This window comes from Passer montanus, unplaced genomic scaffold, assembly GCF_014805655.1.
Source record: "Passer montanus isolate IOZ18808 unplaced genomic scaffold, ASM1480565v1 scaffold15, whole genome shotgun sequence".
NCBI classification, from domain to species: domain Eukaryota; kingdom Metazoa; phylum Chordata; class Aves; order Passeriformes; family Passeridae; genus Passer; species Passer montanus.
In genome coordinates, this window is record NW_024362051.1 from 11,091,267 (window position 1) to 11,112,718 (window position 21,452).

Consider the following 21,452-nt stretch of genomic DNA (forward strand, 5'->3'; position numbering starts at 1 on the left):
ATGAAACATAAGTGTCCATTTATCTGCAAACTGCTATGAACACCATTTTCTTTGAACATCTTACAACATCCAGATGAATTCTCAAAAAATCACTAATTCTTGGCCTTCAACTTCCCAACCACAATTCACAAAATTATTTTCCTTCAAAATTTGCTCAAAACAGCAGGGGAATGGAGTCCAAAAAGTCTCTTTTCCCACCATAGCACCAATAAATCATTTCTCATAACGAAAAAGATAAATTAGAGAAATTTGTTCAGAAATAGTATTAATCATACTACAATAACATGATGTTTTGTCACTTCCTGGTGTGCCCATTTTGGAAGGTTGGAAAAGCAACGCCTGGCAAAACTTCACTGCCTCAGTGGAGTGTTTCTCAAACATTTCTCCAATTCTAAAGTCATTCTTCTCCTCTATGATGCCTTTGTATTTGTGACATGGTGGCCAGCAAAGCAAAATAAAATGTAATCAATACTCATAATCTATGAATATTCATTTCCTATTTGAGTGCAGCTGAATGTTCCCCTGTTCTGATACCTGTGAAGTTTCTGCCAAACAGGGAAGTTAAGCTTTTTCTACTTGCATGACTGTATTCCAGTTCCCATGAGATCTGGAGATCTCAAACATTCAGCAAATGGTTGGTCAAGCTCTCCAAATAACAGCCAACACTTATGGTGGTTGGAGAATTTCCATCTGAACTTTTCTCCCTTATGGGTCTGCTGCAACAAAACAGTTTTTTCTGTGTAAATCTGTACAAAAATTCAATGGCAATTTTCCTCCTGTTTGCTTTTTTTTGTAATTTTGGGAGCACAGTTCTGAAAGCTCCTCAGGGAAATTCACAAAATGCTGTCTATCTTCATCCAGGTGCTATTTTTCCATGAATTCATGACATCCTCATAACAATAGAGGGTAACAAAACATCACAGCTTGACATCCCTTAGATATTGGTGAGGAAGAGCTGTTTGGGGGCATTTTATTTATTAATTTTATTTAGTTAGTTAGTTAATTAGTTGAAAAACATAAAGGGCAGTTGCTCATGGGTAGAAACTGACACATCTTGTCTTTGTAAAATCGAGGTGTTTCCCATTCCCAATTTTTCTTTCTCAATTAAATGTGACCCTAAATCTCTGATAAATGACTGTCAAGGGAAAATCCTTTCTAACTGTGGCAATTGGAGTATTCAAATTTGCCTTTTCAGAAGATATTTCCATGGACATTATGTAACAGCAATCCTTTCATTCATGACTAGAAGACCTCAAATGGTATCTCCTAAGTCTCCTGCAGAAGTGTTAACACAAATATGTTACACAATAATGTTTAAAAACCAAAAAAAAATGCCACAGGCTCAAACCTCCGACTTCATGCAACAGCTACACTTTAATAGCAGAACTGAAATTCTGGTATCTCCTTGCCTAAACTGGCCATTAAAAATCCATTGTCATTGTTTAAATCTTGTTTTCATTTAGCCTCAGACTAAAAATAAATTTTGAAAGATTGGAATTGCTGCAGCCAGATATTCCAAGCTTTTGAGTACCTCTCCATAGTGGATGATTTATGACCCAGACAAATAGAAACAAAAGATTTTCTGCTTTTTGTTTGGCGTGACTGGCTGTGAGAAGGGCAGCTCCACCTACCCACCCACCCAGTTCTTGTGCAATTCTCAGTAATATCCAAGGAGGAATAAGGGATCTGGGCCTGCAAACAGCAACTCAGCTTTGGTGAAGATTAAAAAAAAAAAGACATCAGAAAAATTCAGCGGGGCACAATTTAGTTAACTCAGTTTTGACTGCCTAAATTGGAGCTGTACAAATCCTAGCTCTGCCATGTTTTCCTGATCTGTTGGATCCCAACATTTCACTCCTGAAAAGACCATTTTGATCATCCAGCCTGACATCCTGCACAGCACCCATCAGAGAACTCCATCCTCAACCACGTGAGGAATTACTCAAACCTTAACCTCTCCCTGACCTGCCATATATTTTTTGGGAAAATACCAAGTCCTTACTCAACATTTGCAACAGAGAACTTGACACAGTACTGGAGGCTTACTTCACTGCCTTCCAGAGTTAAAACCTTGCTAAGCTCATCATGAGCCTTTATCTATCAATTCTCTCAAGTAAAGCATCTTAACTCTCTGGCCATGTTTTGTCTCTTCGGAGGGACAGATGCTCCAACTCCACCCAAGTTCACATTCTGAACTAATCGAGCCTTGGTGTTCTCACTTGAATTAGAAATTCCATCTGATTATGAGAAAAAAACCTTTGTTTTGAGGGTAACAGTGCACTGCACCAGGCTGCCCAGAGAGGTTGTGGAGGCTCCTTCCCTGGAGATGTTCAAAACCTGGCTGGAGGTGACCCTGTGCAGCCTGCTCCAGGCAAACCTGTTCAACAGGGGGTTGGACTGGATGATCTCTAGAGGTCCCTTCCAGCCCCAACCATTCCTTCATTTTTGTGAAACAGAATAAGTCCACAGGGCAGTGAAAAGGTTAATATTATACACTCGGAGAGGTCAAACTCCAAGAACACATAACAAGCCATTATGTTAAAAATTGCCTGAATTTATGAGTCACTGCATTTATGAAGGAACCGATATGAAAAAGACAACTTGGCAAAAATAAAGAAAATTATTTCCAGCTTGAAGTTTTGCAATCCTTCAGTATATCAAGGCTCACTTACTGTTATTACTATCCATGTTGTGCAATGCTCTGAAAGTCACATTTTTTTCCCCTGTGTATGCATAGAAATGTCCAACAACCCAAGGTATTCTTCCCTCATAGAAAATAAATTAGAAAGCAGACATAACTCAGAATAACATACAAGATCCCCTCAAGTAGAGTGGTAGAATCCTAATATTTTTTTTCAATATTTCCCTTCTAAATAATAAATCAAGCCCACTGCATTTCTCTATATGGAATGATATGATGCAGAAAAAGCTTGTGTGTTTATATTTTTCATATAATCACAAAAACATTCTTAAGCTCAGCACTAAACTATAACAGGTGCTTCCAACCATGAATGAAGCCAAACTTTAATATTTCTTTGTTTAAACCTGGCCATTTTTTTTAATGCAATAGTCCCTAACTTTGATGAACAACATGAATCTATACCAACTAAGGGTAAAATATATCAAGTTTTAAAGATTAACCCATCTCAACTTGTTAAAATTTTTGCTTCAATCAGTATTCGGCTTGGAGTGACAATTTCATCAACTAGCACAGAGATAGGCACCACAAAGGAATTGAGGGATAAAATGGTTAAAATGGAGCTGATCGGGTAATCCTCTTCACAACTCTACCCACTGCCCAAAATTTAGTGGTTAGAGTTGTGCCAGAGCCACTTAGGGCACAAGAAGGAGGTCACCAAGTCAGATTTCTGAGCATCTTTCAGGAATCACCCACCACGTGCAACTGAATTCATGGTATCCAATGTCTGTCCTCAACAATTCTGTTACTGGCAGACTAGAAATGAGACCTAAGGGCAGTCAGCCTCAAAGCTTTATTTTAAATATTATCCTCTCAAAATCGTTTATAAGGCGACGGAAATTTTTCCTTTTTTAAATAATCCAAACAGAAAGCACCTAATTCACTAAGGCACAGCCTAGCAATCATTTTTGCTTTCAAATCTGAGGACTCTGTGCAGTAACGGTGCTTTCAAATTTGCTTTCAAATCTGAGGAAAATGTCTGTGCAGTAACTGTGATCTCTTAAATGGCCCAGGATGGGCAGGATTGGCAAGAAAAACTCTTTAAATGCCCCACTGCTGACAAGAGGATCTACTGTCATGTGCAGCTGAGGCACAGCCACTACTGCTTTTTATTTCTTGTAGGAGGTTTTGCACCTGCAGACAAACGGTTGGAGTCACTCAATGCTGTCATGAGCTAAAACAACATTGTAAAAGCTTGGCTGTCTCCAGTACCACAATAGAGTGATGAAATAACCCAGCCTTGCACTATCCTTCCCAGTTTAAGGCAACCAGTAGTAATGGTTTTGCTACATAATGACTTATTTTAGATGTAAACACACAGAGATTTATGCATATTTCACATTAAAATAACAGCAGGATGTTGTTTTGGAAATTGTTATCTCCATTTCCACCTGCAAACTCTGATATCACATCTAATCTTTTGTGTCTATTTCTACCCTGCATGTTTCATCTGCTACTGCTGTTGAGCTGACTCAGAACCAAATAGTCAGCAAACCTCACCATCACCTAATTCTTCAGTGCTCTCCCATGGAGGAGGAAGGAAAAAAAAGAAATAAAACTGTCCCTTTAAAACCCCAAGCATTTAAGCTGCTTGTCAGTCGTCTTCCTGACAAGGCCACTTGAATGTATTCAGAAATATTTGCATAAATGCTCACAGTGAGTTCACCCTGGCAGCTACTGCTAATGGTACATAAAGTAATTTAGTCACTTCTCTTAGGCATCCTGTCAGGGTGATAAGCACCCCCTCTTTGCCTTGTTGCATATTAGATCATTAGATAATAAAGTGTTAGAGCATGCAAACTGACAGGGTCTCAGGGACTATCATTTTTCGAGGGCATTGCATTCTGCCAGCAAGGAAAAATAATAGAGAAACTGATGCTGCAATTGGCTTTACATTCTTGTAAAGACGTTCAAAGGATTTGGGGAGAAAAAAGAATTTTTACTTTGCAGTGATATGAGAGTTTTAACTGGAAACTTTGCTGTGGATTTATTGCTGGTAAACTTGAAAAGAGTTGTTGCAAGCCCTGCCAGAACTTACCCCTTCCATAAGTTCATCACTTAAATTTCATTGGGAAGATTTTGCTTTTAAAATTGACACCCTGGGATGAACTACAAGCTGAAATATATCCTACTGTTGGGGCCTGTTGGGTCTTGACTATACATCTTACTATATATATAATTTGGAAAGGTCAACCACACCGGCTTTCTGGTTTACCATAAATATAAAACCAGTGAGGATCCAACTATTTGTGAATGAAAAAGTGATAATTATTGAAAACCACAGATTACTGTGGCTTACCCTATTTATACCACACAGAGATGGATGAAATAATAATTGCCCTCTGCCAGCTATTACTTTTAAAAGATAGATATATTTATTTGAAAGATTAGCTGCTTAACCCACTGGCTTCAAGGGGGCAGCGTGTGGATACAAAACCAGCATCTTGGGTCCTGGTTATAATCAGAGAAAGGAGCTACAAAAAAACCCTTCACTTTACTGAGTGAAAAGTCTGACGAGCAAGATATAAATAAAGATGTGTTGGATGTCCCAAAAATAATCCAGACTACCTGCTAATGAGATGGTGAAACCCAAATGTGGAGTCACCAGGCTCCTGAGTGGCTCGGAAGGTGCAGATTTCTTTCCAGCTTTTTGGCCCCCAAAGTGTCTTTTAGGTGTCACATAAACTGTAACTCCATGTTTCAGAGCAGCAAACACAAGATTGTAAGGAAAAATAAGCTGGATATTGTCTAGTTAAACTCAAGAACAAGCACAGTTTTCTACATCCTGTCTCCCCTTTCGCCAGCCCTCACAGTCAGGCATTCATCCCTATTGCCACCAGGTATTTGTGTTAAGGAGTTAAACGTCTGGAAAAGTGCACAGGAATACATTTGGTCAAGGGTATATTATAGCCAGATCCCAGATTTTACAAACCTGTGATGAGCAGTTGCTCACCAGAGCAATGAACCAGAGACAAACCATGACTACGTTCCCTTCCCATCTCCCTGCTCATGGATACAGCTCAGGTCAATCTGTCCTTCCCCGAGGGAGGCAGAAAAGCTGGGGAGAAGAGAGGCAAACAAGCTGCCTCTGACACAATCCAAAATAAAAGTTCCAAAAACTGGAGAAAAATAATGCATTTTGTGACTCAAAGTGAATGCAAAAAAATATTTTAGTGGAGGAAACTCTCATCTGTTCCAATGGGTCTCATCCAAAATTCAACAGAATTAAGCCTTTATTTTTATTTATTTAATTAAGTGTTTTAGATACATAATAGCATCATAACAACAGTTAGTGGATTTTCAAATTTTTTTTCCTGTTTCTTGGACTCACATGTTCAGAGAATTCTTGGAGAGCTGGACTGAAGGATTTAGGTTAAAAAGAAGGCTCCACCAAGCCTTTGGGAAGAGAGCAATTTTGTAGTGTGAAGGTTGCTATTCAAAAGTAAGAATTTATTAGCAGTTGCTTTATGAGGTTGCTTGAGAGGTGCCTGAGAAAGTAGATTAGAAAAATCACCTTTCCCACAAAATGTACACATGGAGATATTTTGAAGATGTTGACTTTTAATATCAGCACAGTAATTCAGGTGTGTGCAGCTACGTAAGCAGAGAATGATCTTTTTTTTCTTTTTTGCTTTTGCCAACAGAATCCCTCAGGTTGTAGGAGGGGAACGACAGCTGTGGTAAAATGAGATACCACCATGCATGAGAATAAGGCCATTTATGTAAGAGAAATTAAGTACTGCCTCAACCAAAAGCATGCACTGAGAAGACTGCAATGGGAAAAAAAAAGAAAAAAAAATATGGCAACTACTTTAGTAGGAATACAAGAAAAAAAAAATAGGAGTGTTTTTTTAAGACTAGAGTTAATGGAAAGATTACAAAGTTGAACAGAAAGAAGTTTCCCTTTGTAATGCCTTCTGCTAATTAATAAAGACAGAGTTCATACATTCCTTATAAATTTCAGTAAAAATTATGACAGTGGTTTGTTTATTAAATTAGGTTGTTGGCAGGATGAAAAAAAATTCTATAACATGAATTATGGCTGAAAATGGCTCGTAGCCTACATAAAAAGTTAGAGCTAAATAAATACAGATGTAAGTTATGTTTATATAATGAGAAACGCTGCTGAGCTAAGAATTTTAGGTTAGTAAGTGTGAACTACAGACCCGATTCTGCAAACACTTATCAATACCCTCAGCTTCTCTGACACAAGAAGCCTCATTGATCCCAACAGGACCATATGTGAGCATAATCTTAAATATATGCATAAGTGCTTGCAGGACTGATGCCTGAAAGCATAAACAGAATAGAAAAGTATTTCCACAGGAATCCACTGAGCAGTAGAAACCCACACATTTTCCCATTTCTCAGCATTAATAATTTCTTTTAACGTATCTAGTTAACATTTCTCTGAGTGGCATTTGCTTTCCCAGAGAAAATTTTATCTGGTTTCTTCAAACTCTTTGGAAAAATCTATTTAATTATTCATCAGATCCTTGGCAAATATTTGTGAAACAAACCAGCATAAAGGACTGGTGCCTTCTACACTCAGCTACTTCAATGGGAGCTGAGGGTACACATCTCTTAGAGGGAGCAAGCACCTATTGAATTTAGGATTACAAACAGCTTTGAGGACAAAGAGCTATTCTACCAAGCTGGAACAGGGAGAGGGGAGTGAAATGCCCTCTGTTTTTGTTTTGTTTTTCAGCAGTAGTCATCAACTTTGAGGACAAAGAGCAAAACAAAACATTAATCAAATCCAGATTTTTCAAAGTACATATGCACTCAACAACTCCCATTTTAAGCACCTACAGTCACCAGCAGATGTTCCCTTCCAGGACCAGCTGACCTTACAGAAGAGATTACTGTCCCCAGGCTGCTTCCAGCCACGTGCCCCCATCCCACCCTTGCTGGAGTTTATTGTGCTTCCAGAAAAGCCAAACTGCCTTGCACCATTTCTCCTTCAATCATTTCAGCAACAAGCCAGATTGGCAAAGAGTGATTACTTAAATTGTTTAATTCAAATGAACTTCATTGGCCTGGAGGAGACCAGGGAGCAAGCACACAACCATCCTAGCTGGCATGTCCATGGTGAAGAATAGCCTGGAGCAGGGAGGGGAGACAAACAGCTGTGGGAAAAGCAACGTCCTCAGCTGGCACAGCTGGAGCCAGAAAAGAACATGGCTTAAGTAAGCAGATGGATTTCCAAAAGGGCTCTGCTTTCATTTAGGGCAATTCAAAGGAACAGAAGAATCTCCTAGAGGGCTCAGCACCCTATAGATAGAAGAAATGCCATCCAAAATTTGGGTGCTGAGCACTTCAGAAAATATGCAACATCCTTCAGATGCACAGTCAAAAATCAGGGCATTCTGGAAAAAAATAAGACTCCAATTTTGGGTGCTGAATAAATGCAAGCAACATTAAAAAAAAAAAAATCACCCCACTTCACTGACACACAGGACAACCTCTGCACCCATGTTTGCTTACTTGTTTGTCATTTCACTACATTTAGAGCTGACCTACTTGAAAAATTCCCCCTTTGGTCTGGAGGCCAGTCCCTTTCAAATGTCTGGCCTCAGAGATAATAAACGCTTACAGGACAATTTTGAAACCAGCAGCCAGAGACACAAACCAAATAAATCCACATTTAAAATAGCAATGCCAACCAATGAAAATGATTTGCCTACCATGTTCCAGATAAGAAGGCGTACCTTCCGAGGGATCGAGTCTTCGAGCTCTCCGCCCGTGCTTGGAATTGTTGTGCACAAACATATTGTCTGACACTGCCAGCACATGGCCATCAACATTGACTGTTGTAGACACCACGACCTGCAAGCACAAGAGCAACACAGAGGGAAATTTGGATAAATCCGTGTGTTTTTTAAAAAGCGCGGAGTGTAATAAACTCAGTTAAATAAATAACAGCTGGGAGCTGTAGAAAATTGCAAAGCTATTTCACATAATAACTGGTGCTTATGCTGTACAAATCTAACAAGAGGCGCTATTGATGAGTGGGTCTTTGGCATCGAAAGCTTTTGATGCAGTTTTAAGTCAAATTGCAGAGTTTGTAGCTGCGTGGCAGACAGCACACTGTTAACCATCATTTTAACAAGAGGATCTTTATTAAGTATTTTTTCCCCTATACACAAGGGCAGCTGTGTTTCACCCTAAATTATCCTTCAGTTTCCACGCTGAAGTAGATAGAGATGTTGACATTGCAAATGAGAATCGATTCAGAATAAAAGAAAACAAAAGTGTATTTTGTGAAGTTGTAATAAGAGTTGTTGCCTGCCTCGCCCCCTCCCTTCTCTGCTGCTCTCCCCTCAGCACAGTCACTGCAGGTTGTTGGACTTCCCCAAATTTCTCCCGAGCTCTGTCTTAAGGAGTATGTATAGGCATGTTTGTGTACACACACACATGCTTGACAGTGGGGTCTTGATCTGGAGAACACAACCCTATTCATCCAGTGTCAGAATTATTTGTATTTCTCAACTTATCTCAATGTCAACACCTGGGATTTGATTTGAGGCGAGGTGAGGGAGACACAGCAGGACTGCACTGGAGGAAGGATCACACACTTCTGCTCCCCAGAGCTGCCCAGGGCAGGAGAGGAGACAACCCAGCAGAGGCAAACAGGTAAATGATGGGTCCAGAGTAGAGGACCCAGCTGCTCCAAGTGTCCAGAGGGACTGCTCAACCCTGGAGCTCCAAAAGGAAATCCCTGTCCAGGCAGAGGGCACATGAGCCATGAAATGTCATGGAGAAACAAGTCCCTTGCAGAGCTGTGAGCTCATCACACCACGTCTCCTCCTACCCCATTCACACTGAGCAGTCTCAGCCTCCCTGGCTTTCCTTCAGCCACCCCTCCCTCAGCCTTTTCCCAGCAAAAGTTTGGCATTCCCAGGGTTTTACCCCAGCCAAAGACTTGGCCTTCAGCTGGCTGCTGGTTTGCCAGGAGCATGCCTTGCCTTCGAGAACTTTGACTAAAACAATAAGAAGAAATGACCTACACTTCTCCTTACATTAAACAGGGAAAGGGATTAAAGACTGAAACCCACAGAGATATGTTTATTCATGCGACCTCTTACAACCAAATATAATAATTGTCTGTTAATTGCAGTTTCAGCTCCCACCTCATGCTTCGACATGTGAAACAGCAATCAGCAGCTCCTGTTTAATCCACCTATTATGTTGACTAATTAACTTTGCTCGACAGTTTATTTCTTCCTCCATTATCAGCCCCTGTCAGCCGCAAGCACAGTGCCGCAAAGGGGGACCTCAGCCCTTTTGATTGATCACCGATAGATTGACATGCAGATTAATTTAATTAGAATCACCTCACTTGAGAAATGAAAGACAATGGCAAGGGGGCTAATAGATCTGCTCTTATAATGAGGCAAGCCTCCAGAGCCACGGCAGAGGATTTCTGATTTATTTTGCTGAATTCCCCAGTCGCTCTGAAAGGCTCTCGCTTTAATTGTTCTTGGTTTTGAGAGGCTTTAGCCTCTGAAGAGGTGAAATGCTTTACAAGGATTGGCAAACATTGCTTCAACTCTCTCAGGAAGCTGCTGCCTCTCAAAGTTGGTCAAATGGGGACACTTAAAGGATCGCTTACAACTATTCAATTTCATCACTTGAATTGGAGCTAAAAAAAAAAAAAAATAGAGCAAAAGGAAAAATTTTCTACCTATTTCTGGCCCCCAATTAAAATATTCAAAAAGTAAGCAAAGCCACTATACAGCCCAGAGAAGATCCCGAAGTCTTTCTCTGAAAAAAGACGAATACAAAAGAGAATATTTTACATCTAAAAGATCCTAACCCATCCCTCAGAATGGCATTCCAAGCAATAGACTTTTGTGCGTGTTTTAAGTGAAAGATATTAAAATACAGAATAAATGATTCAAGAGCTCCTACAGATGGAAATTTGGGAAAAGGAAAGCACCAAATACTACAGATAAGTTTTTCTGAAATCAAACTAAGGAGAGAAAAAAACCCAAGCCCTATATATAAAATTCCAAAAGGGATTTCAAAAGTAATTTATCCATTGAATTCCTGAGGGGTAGAATAAAGTTTATGATATTTTCAATAAAATATGATCTTATAGTAAGTGGCTCGGGGTTTGCAATCTTATTTGTGCACTTGCAACCATTGTAAATTCTTTGCAAGTGGGATTTTGAGCCAAATCCATGGCATTGCCTGTCACAGCTCCATGATTTATGCCAGCTCCTTATCTTCTTCTAGGGGTCTGATTAATATGAAAATTAACAAAATTAAAATTAATAACAATGGCTACAAGATAAAATATTTTCCCCAATTCCAAAACCCTATAGGTACACACAGACTTCACAGTGAAGCTGATCAATCCTGGGCTGAAATCAAAACTTTTAACACTTTTAGAAATGGAATTCCAGAAGAATAATGAGTCAAGTGTAGTAACAGTAAAATAGTTCCCAAAGCTGTGAAAATCCTGTATCTAAGTAGCTGTTGCTATACATGCTGCTTTCTGTGTAAGAACTTGAGGAAACAATCCTGTTGAAGTTTTATGTGAGTAAAGCTACATTTAATTTCCCCCTCCTCAGATATTCAAAACTGTTGATGCAACACATTTTGAATTACTTAGCAATATCTTCCTACCTCCCTCCTGAACAGTTTGATTTACTATGAAGAGACCACATTGGTGTGGTTCTTTGGTGTCGTTAGCAGCAGAAACTATAAATGGAATCCCCAAGTGAAACTGTTTCCAGTCTCAGGAAATGCAGAAAAAAAAAAACCTCTTATGTGTCTGTTTGGAAAAAAATAAAAAATATTATTCATAGCACACCTGTAAGAAGCAACAGACTCTTGCTGCTCAACTCTTTAAATGAAAATTCTCATTAATAGAGAAACACTGAATGCGCACTGCACCAAGGAAATATTAATGCCTGTAATTATTAATAGAGAAAAAATGCACCTCGAATATTGTGTGCCACAGTTACCTACTTGGATTGCTGCAGAGCACTTACATACTTACAAGTTCTACTCATATTTTTAATCTAAAAAAATACTACACTCTCCTCATTTTGATTTTGAAACGACTGGGATATGTTCAAGTTAAAGCACATGCTAAAACTAATTTGTGGAGAAATCATAAAATTAGGGGGAGGGGACAGCCAGAGTATATGTGGAATGGGCACCAAGGCATCCTAAAACACAGACTGTAGGCAAGAGGGAAAGGCACACTACAGTTTAATAAATGATTAATGAGGTGCTGACACATTAATGTAAGCACAGGGACAACCAGGTCTGCCAAATCTCAAACCTTTCCAAATTTTGTCAACAAAACACAGTTTTAATTTGAGACAGGCAAACACGGAAAATGATTTTGAGCTTTAGCTTTAGCCCTTCACAGATTTTGAATTTAAATCCTGTATCAACACCAGGGGAGACAGAGGTATGAAAGAAACACATGGGTTTACAACTTTCTTCAATGAAATTGGCACTATTGAATGCAGTAACGTATCCCAGCTCTGTGGATTATTCTGCCTGCCATTAAATGCTTCAGTTTGTGAATACTTTAGAGCTTAGAATTTTTTTTTTTCCTTTAATATTCAGAGACCGGGAGCCTGGAGATCAAGCTATTTATCCACGTTTAGCACTCAGCCTGTTTATTTGGTATAGTACCTCACCTAATATATCAAAATTAAGCATTGCACAACTCCTGATTTTTAACCACAGCCCATTAAGCTTTGCTCACTGATTAAGACACAGCATTTTCCTTGTGCTTTCAATTTTCTCCAGTGTATGGTGAGGGATCTGATATTTTTGCAGCATCCCCAATACCCCGTGGCAAAGGCAGAGAAAATCCAGCTAGGATGATTTCCAGGTTTGAAGTGTGTCCTAAGTGTTAAATATGTAACTCCAGTGCTTGCCACTCTTCTCAAAGCTATAAATGGCTTGAGCACATCTTTATTTTCATCACCACTTGGTGACCTCTTCCTACAATGTGTTGACTTCTTTATTCTAGTAACTAAAAATCGCTCTCCATTTAACAAGACACTTCAAAAGGTGCCTAACTAAGAGCACATGAGTACAATACATTCAGTGATTTTGCTCACGTGCTCAAGGACAGGCCAGGCGCTTAATTACCTTGTTGAATTGGGCCACAGCTCTCACTGCTATTTTTCAGTCTCTTTTTTTTTTTTTTTTTTTTTTGCCTTTCTCTTCTCTGGGGATGGAGCCTTGCATGTCCAAATTCCATTATCTGGGATTCATGAAGCATCATCTCTGTCTCTTATGCAAATTTGCAATAAGACACAAGTGGCTTCAATTCAAACATGAGTGGCAGCATCCCACGGAGGCAAACGAGCAGCCTCTGCTGCAGGAGAGGCTGTGGTAACAGAATCAAACAGCATGGCAATCTCTAAGTGACTTTCAAGGTTTTCATAATAAGTGAATGTTTGGGGTTTTATTCAGTGACACAGCCTGAAAAGTTTCCTCTAAATTAAAACTTGACATGTGTCAGTTTACAAGCAGTTGTGCTAAAACTAGAACAACAAGACAGCTAGGGCACCTGGGTTTCATTAATTACAATAACATACAAAACTGTTTAGGTTATATGAATGAGTTTTCAGTTCTGAAAAATCAAATCTAAGCAGAGTTCACTCATGACACCATCTACTTATTAGCAGTATCATTATTACCACTAACTGGGGCATTACAGCCCATCCCACCAAGAATGATGACTTATTGTGATGAAGAGTTCACAACCAGACTGAGCATCTGCTCCAGAGGGTTTCTGGAATAAAAAAGTTTGGGCAAAGGTGATAATACGCAACAGCACCAAATGTTTTGTGCAATTGGGCTGATGAAACATGGAGATGAAATTATTTCCTCAAGGACGAGCAGGAGTGTGAAGCACAGCTGAAGTACTGTGCAGTACTTGACTTCTCCTCCCTGACTGTCTCCTTGTGCTAATAGAGACACAACAAACACAGCCAGGGCCAGCACTGCTCCAGCACACACACTCTGCTGGCACTGCACACCACTCCACTTGTCACATGCCTGGACATCTCAGACATGCAGAGAAATGTATTTCCTTCCAGGCCCACAACAGCTTTTATGTTAGACTTATCACGCTCCTAGATTTGCAAGCAAAGTTCAGGATAAAACCTCATAATTCATTTCTGATTGTGAGCCTGAATCAACACACACTCTGCCTCCTCCCTCTACTTTCTTAACATGTTTTGTATCAGATGATAATCAGACAATTCCATGCTACAGGGGAAAACAAACCAAACCAACTCTAAAATCTCCTAAGAAAGGAAATTTTCCACAAGATTGGTGCTTAGATAATGCAGGACTCACATCCTTGGCCCTCTACTGATTCTCCCATCAAAACCATAACCTGTGTTCTAAGAACTTCCAGCAGCTTTTGGGGACTGACAAATGACAGACCAAAAGTTGGAAATACCTCTTGGCAGTTTCAAAGTCCAGCACAAGTAGGAGAAGGAACGAAGGGAATGGAGATATCTCCATTTTTGTGTGTATGAAATGAGTATGGCACCATCTAAAAGTATCTGGAAATACCTTATCCTTATGGTTTTTAACCAGAACTTTGACATCACCACTGGAGACCTTGTAAGTCACTGGCAACAATTCAAAGGCAGCTGATAGCAGACACAGGGGCACAGATTTCATTTGGTTCCTACACAACACTGCCTCAAAGACCCAGGAGCACCACAGCATCGAGATACTACATGTACACTCAGTCCTTTTCACCCTAAGAAATGATAAATGAATCTTGGACTTTGTAGAGCCCAGCTGTTTTATTTTAAGAAGTCTATTGCTAAAAGACCAACAAGTTCAAAATTTAAAAAAAAAAAAAAAAGAAAAGGGAAGAAACAAAAGCAGCTATTGTAAAACAATAAGCCTGGGCACTGAAGAGAACGCTGCAAGCTTCAATGCCACCCTGTATGAGAGTAGGAGTGGTTCACTCGGCTGAAAGTGATTAATTTCTTGAAAATGCTGAGGTCACGCTAATTGACATGACCTGTGTAATTAAGCAGTCTCTGTTTACACACGGAAAGCTCAACTGCTGTGAAGCTGGGTTTGTATGACAGAATGTCTTTACAAGTCAAGAGATCAACAACCTTTCCTATGTCCTACCTCCCTGCCGACACAGCTCCTGATTGCTGTTCTGAGGGAACACGCACAGGCATTTCCATATGAAAATCAGCCTGGAGCCTGGGCGAGCACGGCCCCAGCAGAGTGTACATGTTGTGAAGCAAGCTCTGACAGGCCCCAGGGGTGACTGCTTGGACTAAATCCCCGTGCTGGTGAGAGTCCTTTTCCCACATTCTCTTTCCCTGATAATGCCCTCTGGAATCACAGGAGAATCGTGACAGAGGGAGGAGTGTGGGGTGAGAAGCTAAGGGTTCTGCCATGCTAATACTGGCTTTTAAACTGATTAATTTAATCCCTGTGGCCACGTCTCCTCACTTCTACACTTCCCTGCTCAGAGGCAAATAGCACCCTTCTGCCTTCCAGCATTGCTGCAATTAAGCAGTTCAACAAAAGACATTCTACATATAAATAACATTGCCACTTACATAACATTCAACACTTGTATTGAAGTGCAACAATGCTGGAAAAGAAGCAAACTGAGTAACTACAGAAAGCAGATATATTTTGAAGTTGTCTTTCTCCAGAGATCTCTTGTTTCTTTCTCAGAACCCTGAGGCAGAGTCCCACAGACAGATTCTACCATGTTTCCTCTGTGGGCTGCATTCACTCCTCCCACCAAAAGAGAAGGCCCTTTGACTTTCTATCTGATATTTTTATTCAGCATATACCCAGGTAAAATATTATTGCCACAGTCATAGACTATGTCTTCAATAAAAGTGTTGGAACAATTATTACTCAGAATTGCCACCACTCCACTTTGCTGTCAGACCACCTGCCCAAGGGACAGTGATGCTCTTCATCCCAAAATGAGTTGTGACACAGGTGGAGCATAACAAGATGTCCTTGGCCATCTGAAGCTTTGCTGAGATTTCACCCCCCAAGCCCCAGTGCCACAAGATGCAACAGTGGGGAAATACCAGCCCAAAGCATCCCAAGAAAGAGACACCCAGTGGTAGCTTTCTCCAAGTGCTCACTGCAGGGACAGACCTTCATCCCACTGATGCACATTCATGAGTCTTTACCACTGCCAGGAGTAACATGTGTAGTCACATGCCTGGTTTTGTTAATTGCTCTTACACCTTCCTCTGCCCCAGCCAATAAACAAGGTGCTCACTTGGTGTCTCCATGAAAACAAATAGTTCCCCATGGAGAGAGAAATATCTCAGAGCAGGGGAGCCCAATAGCTGAAAACAACAGAGAGGTCATTTTGATTTTTCCTTTTCATGCTTTCCCTTCCGTTGGAGATGACATTATCTTCAAGAGTGCTCTCTTCCAGAGCATGAAAACCCAACTACTTCCTGACAGTTCTGCTGTGACAAGTCCTCAGGCATTACTTTGTGACCTTATGTTTTTAGCATCTTCCAGTGAATTACTAGGTTAGTTTGGGTCAAAGTACTTCTGTCCTAACAGCTGCTGATTTTTAAAGGAGGAAGCGTGTCCGACTGACCTGGAATCGACGCATGTCTCGAGGGTTTCCTGCATTTTTTAGGCAATTTTGGTTACATTTGAGGAAAAATTTCAAGAAGAACCTGTGGAGAAAGAGAAACAAATATTAATGTCTTAGGAATAGGGTGTAGTATGTATAAATATAACAGTAATACAAATATGATGTCTGCACATTTGGTCCAACAAAGACTTATCAACATCAGTATTCCCAGCTCAGACAAATCACCCCCCTGCCCATCCAAAGAGGGAGTGGAGCTCACATAGGCCTGATCTAGCAAAACATGTGAGTACATCCTGAAAATTTAAACACTAATTTCACAGCTCTGTTGTGTCAGAGTCATGAAAGTTTGCAGAGTCAGTCCCCCTGTCACGCCAGGCTGGCTGTGCCATCCCCAGCAATGAGGAACAGACACAATTTTTCAGACACACGTTTTTCAGCACAGCAAAAAAGGGACAGAAAAATGCTAGACATGAAAATTCCCTTGGATACAAATGGGGTTTTGTTTTGCAAGTTCACTGTCACCCACAAGTTTTGATTTAATACAAAAATACTGAAAATGTTCCATACAGTTGAAATCTCCCCCCAGGATTAAACCGAGATTGTGCATAAAATTAATGCTCAAATAGTGGTTAGTGGAGCCCAAATCCCTGAGAGAAGGGAGAAGCCTTGGTCAAAAGAATGACTTCATGGAAAAATGAAATGTTTTTGATGCAGTCTATTTCCTGACCATACACAGTTCACTGAAGTAGCTATATGACCCTGACATATATCTCTAAGAAAAGACATTGCCTTTTACAAAGCCAAAGAAAAAAGCAAACATTTCACTGAAAATATTTCCTTCAGTGTTATGCATCAGTGGACTCTAAACTCATAAAGACAAGTCAATGAATAATAGTGGGTCTCAGATTCCAGGCTTCCTCCCCGAAAGCCAAAGTTTATCAGCCTTTTGTCCAAAATAAACTATAGACTAAGGTCTACTAAAGCTCAGCCGTGCAAAGTTTAATCCTACAGCAAGTTTAAAGCCCAGTGTAACCAGACAGGGCAGCATTAGATGTGCAATAACTATCAGTGACTAAGCAGAAGTTCCTCTGCCCTGTTCCCACATACAGGAGTGGGGTGGGGAACAGTTTGATCCTGTGTTACTTTAAATCTGAACCTTAACTTTTGCAAGCAGCCCTCTTTTAGCACCCAAACTGAATGCTAGATCAGCAGAATTTGCACAGACTGTCACCAAGAAAGGCAACACTGCAGGGTAAACAGCTTCAGAAAATCCCTTTTTGATGAGCAGCATTCTTTGCCCTGCTCTAGTTGTGATGCTGCCCCTCAGCAAGGCAGGTTTTGCTGCTTGTTCCTCCATGTCAAGGAAATCATACAAGGCAAACGGCTGCGACGATAAATCAAAACTACAAGGGACTGTTTTCATTTTAAAAAATACAATGTAATGAGGAGGATTATCAAATGTGATGCTTGGGATTATCAAGGACTAGATCTCTGGCCCAGGAAGTCTCTTCTAGACCTGAGCTTCTAAATAAGAGCAAGCAATCCACATAAAATAAACATCCACTGCAGTGGAGCAGGGGTTTGGAGGCAGTGTTTGTTTAAAGGAAAGAGCAGTGCAAGTCATTGCATTTCTCAATCAAGCAGGTTCTGATATTCAATAAGGGAAAGGTGGTGCTATTTGCTGTACATGTGTGTCTTTTTAAGCTGCTAATGGCCAGCTGTGACAGCCTGACTCAGATTGTGTAGAAGGAGCTGTCAGCACAAATCTTGGCATCTCGGATCCAGACAACTGCTTGCCACCAGGCGAGGATTTGTACTTGTGCCAGAATGGATTTTGAGAGACAAGCAAATAGGGCATTAATTCCGCCAAAGAAAAACGAAAAGTGGGGAGAGTTGGGGATCTTCCACTTCAGATGATGGCTGTCCTGTCAACAGCTCGTCATTTAGCTCAGGAGCTATGAAGGGCACAGACATCAGATCCCTCCTGCCCTAAGCTGGCCCTGTCTCGCGAAACCCTGGCAGGATTTGGAGACCACCCCTCCACACGAGATTGCTCGCTGAAATAAAAAGCCTGGCCATCTGTTCAGAGGCAAAGACATCCCTGTCAGCTGGTGCCTACAGCCTCGAACAGGCCCTTATGTGGCAGAACCTCTCAGAGCCACTCACTCTTTGGGGAGAAGCTGGCGCTGCCCTGGGCTTACCGCGGGATTTTGGCGGCTTCGCCGAGGGCTGAGTCCAGCAGCTGCCCACCCGGTCTGCCACAGCCCCAGAGCAACACCCCGGCCCTGAGGGGAGCTGGGGCATGGAAAAGTTAAAAATAGCTAAAGGTTCCTGGTTTTTATTCGCATTGCACGCAAATAATGGGCAATGAGGGTTGGTGGGTTGATTAAGGGTTCCTCAAAAAAGATGGAAATCTCTTTGTGAAGGTCTATGGAGAAACACTGGGCCTTCAATTCCCTTACAAACTCTGAATTCATGTCAACTCAAAGGCTTGGAAAGTCACTCTGAAATACAAGAGTTTGCTTTTTGGGGTCTGCAAAACGCTAACCCAAAGTTTCACAGTCTAACTCCATTTGCACTGTGCTATAACCCCCAAAGGCTACAGAAGCTTCACCAAAATAAACTGCAGAAGAAATGAAGCTCATCTGTTTAAACCTACCAAAAAACCTCAGGCAAGCAAGCAAGCAAACAAAACTTCTTTTGAATTAAACCAACTCCAGAAAAAAATTAACTTGCAAAAATAACAGCATTTTCAGAGGAACGCAAAGCTCACACAGCCAAGTTCACTCACTGCATGTTAAGCAAAAAAAAAAATAGTCATCAGTTTACAGAACACATTCTGCCAAGTGCTGTATTTTAATTCTACTGAAAGACAAAACAAACGATGGGGCTGCACTTTGTTTGGGAGCACACCAGGGCTGGAGTCCCCCCGGCCACAAGAAGCATTCCATATTCATCCAAGCAGGAGCTGAGCAGCTCCTGGGCTGGCACCACCCTGGCTGTTGGGTCCCCCACCTTGGCAGGAAGGAGGATGAGAACAGATTAAGACAAGAGGAGAGGAGAGCAGAGCAGTTTGATCCATGGGGCTCAGCCCAGGCTCTTGGTTCCTGCTTTAGATGGATTGTTCAGGTGCCTTCACCACCTCAAGCCCAGTCCTGCCAGCGTTGCTCATTAGCAACACTTCACTCTGCAAATATTTCAGATTTGGATTGACAGCACTGGTCCAGGAGAAGTGCCAACAGAGCTGAGCTCTTTCTAAGCATAAGCCTCCATCCCCATTTGCTCTCACTGAGCTTCTTCACAGTGGGTTATTTTTTTTTTTTCAATTCTAACTTTCCCTGCATTTGGCAGGACTGTGTACCATTAATGCTAACCACAGAGGATATATAGCATTAATACTCACTACTGGGGTCTGAAATTCATTTCCAAGATGAAAAAAAAAAGTGCAAAACACAGGAGTGTCAATAAAATCTTCAACTCTCTCTCCAAACTTATGTGACTGCTGAACACTCGCTCTTCTGCCACACAGGAGTCAGTCATCAATTATCCTTATTGCTACCATTGAAGGTTTGGGGTTTTTTTCATTAATCAACCAAAACATATTTTCTGACTCCCTTCCTGACTACTGCCATCCCTGGTGTGAAGAGCATTTGTGCATGTGGAGCAGAGAAACACAATCCAGCTCCATGTGAGTCAGCTCAGGTCCAGGAACAAAAACTTGCATTGGTATTAAACCAGAGAAGTCCATGCATCACCTTTACCCACAGAGACATGGCTGGAGTGTAAGCAAGGGAACTCTGGGGGAAAACCAGATAATTTTAGATTATATTCAGGTGTCCTACAATGCTGCTCAGGGCAGGCTGCAAAAACTGCTGAGGAAGTGAAGTTGCTGAGCAGTTAATCTGTGCCATGAATGCACTACAAATCCCTGAGTAACTGCAAGGCCCAATGTATAAATACATCCTCTGGTTAAATACAAACCCTTGGGCTGGATCAGGCCCCAAAAGAATGTGAACTTCTGTCTGCCATGCAAAAGCCTTAAAAAATGTGCTATTGGCTGTTGAGAATATTCTCTCCTTTTCTTGCAATTCAATAGAAATTCCTTTTTTGGAGATGAAGTTGTGGTTTTTTTCTAACAAAACTGCTGCATTTCCAAAAAGATGTTGGTGCCAGTAGAACTGTGCTCTCACCCTCTGCTAGGGAGGAACTCAACTCCAGGCCTGGTTGCTACTGTGACTTCCAGCTTCTCAAACCATTTCTACCCTCACTCCTGCCCCATCCATGCTCTGATTCCCCTTGTTCCACTGATGGATCTGGTGAGCACAAGACCAGCTGGAGGTCACTCCACTTGTTTAACATACTCCCTGCCACTCCCTGCTGGCCTCATTTTCCATCGCACACCAAACACTTTGAGTTTGTGCAACACCTTCCCCAGAAGCATCCTGCTCTTTGCCACCACCACAGGGATTTAAATTTAACACATGGCAGAAATGGAAGTAATGAAGATGTAAGAGGATTTTGCCTTCCTGCTTTTCTTGCCACTACAAATTAATACTCATGTTTATTAAAAATAACTGAAGAGTTAAATTAAAGAAAGCAAGCTCTGACATGATCTACGTTGGCTCTTCTGTCACTCCCCTGAAGGAAATTTAAAGGATTCAAACACGAAGGCTTAGCAGTAGGATTTTCTTGCCATTGCCACAATAAATACGTCTGTGGAAGGAGAAAAAAAATAGTTGGAAAGAAGACCTGCTGCATTCCTGATGCTGAAGAAAAGCTTGTTTGTTCCTGATACATTGGAGGAGTTGTTCAAGAACAGTTCCTCCATGTGAAAATATGACAGCTGTCATGGTGCCAAGGTCAGCCAGACCAGTGGCTATCCAGAGTGAGTGCTGGTTATACAGCTCAGACCTGGCTAGGGCAAACAAAACTGACAAAACACACCTTTTCTGTGGTGTAAACACATTTGATAGAAAAAGGGCAACTTCAGACTCCTGGATGAAACACAGCAGCAAGTATATGTAGGTTTGTAAAATTAGTAAAACCAAAATACACAGGGCCAGGGCAATAATTAGCAACTTTCCATCAGATAAAAGGATTGCATGCCCATTCTGTACGGCACACCAATTCAGCAGAGTACTAAAT

General features: G+C 41.0%; 1 protein-coding gene across 8 annotated transcripts in view; it reads right to left on the reverse strand.

The window, feature by feature from the left end:
• The window catches only part of EBF1 (EBF transcription factor 1), a 267,407-nt gene that overhangs the window by 81,694 nt on the left and 164,261 nt on the right, over positions 1-21,452 (reverse strand). For 5 of the 8 annotated variants that reach the window (XM_039701547.1, XM_039701546.1, XM_039701550.1 and 2 more), the window contains exons 7-8: positions 16,308-16,389; positions 8,386-8,527 (exon numbers count right to left, since the gene is read on the reverse strand). In XM_039701547.1, coding sequence (XP_039557481.1) covers positions 8,386-8,527; positions 16,308-16,389 — 224 coding nt within the window. The remainder of the gene's footprint in view (positions 1-8,385; positions 8,528-16,307; positions 16,390-21,452) is intronic. The other 3 variants (XM_039701549.1, XM_039701548.1, XM_039701554.1) reach the window with 1 other exon arrangement.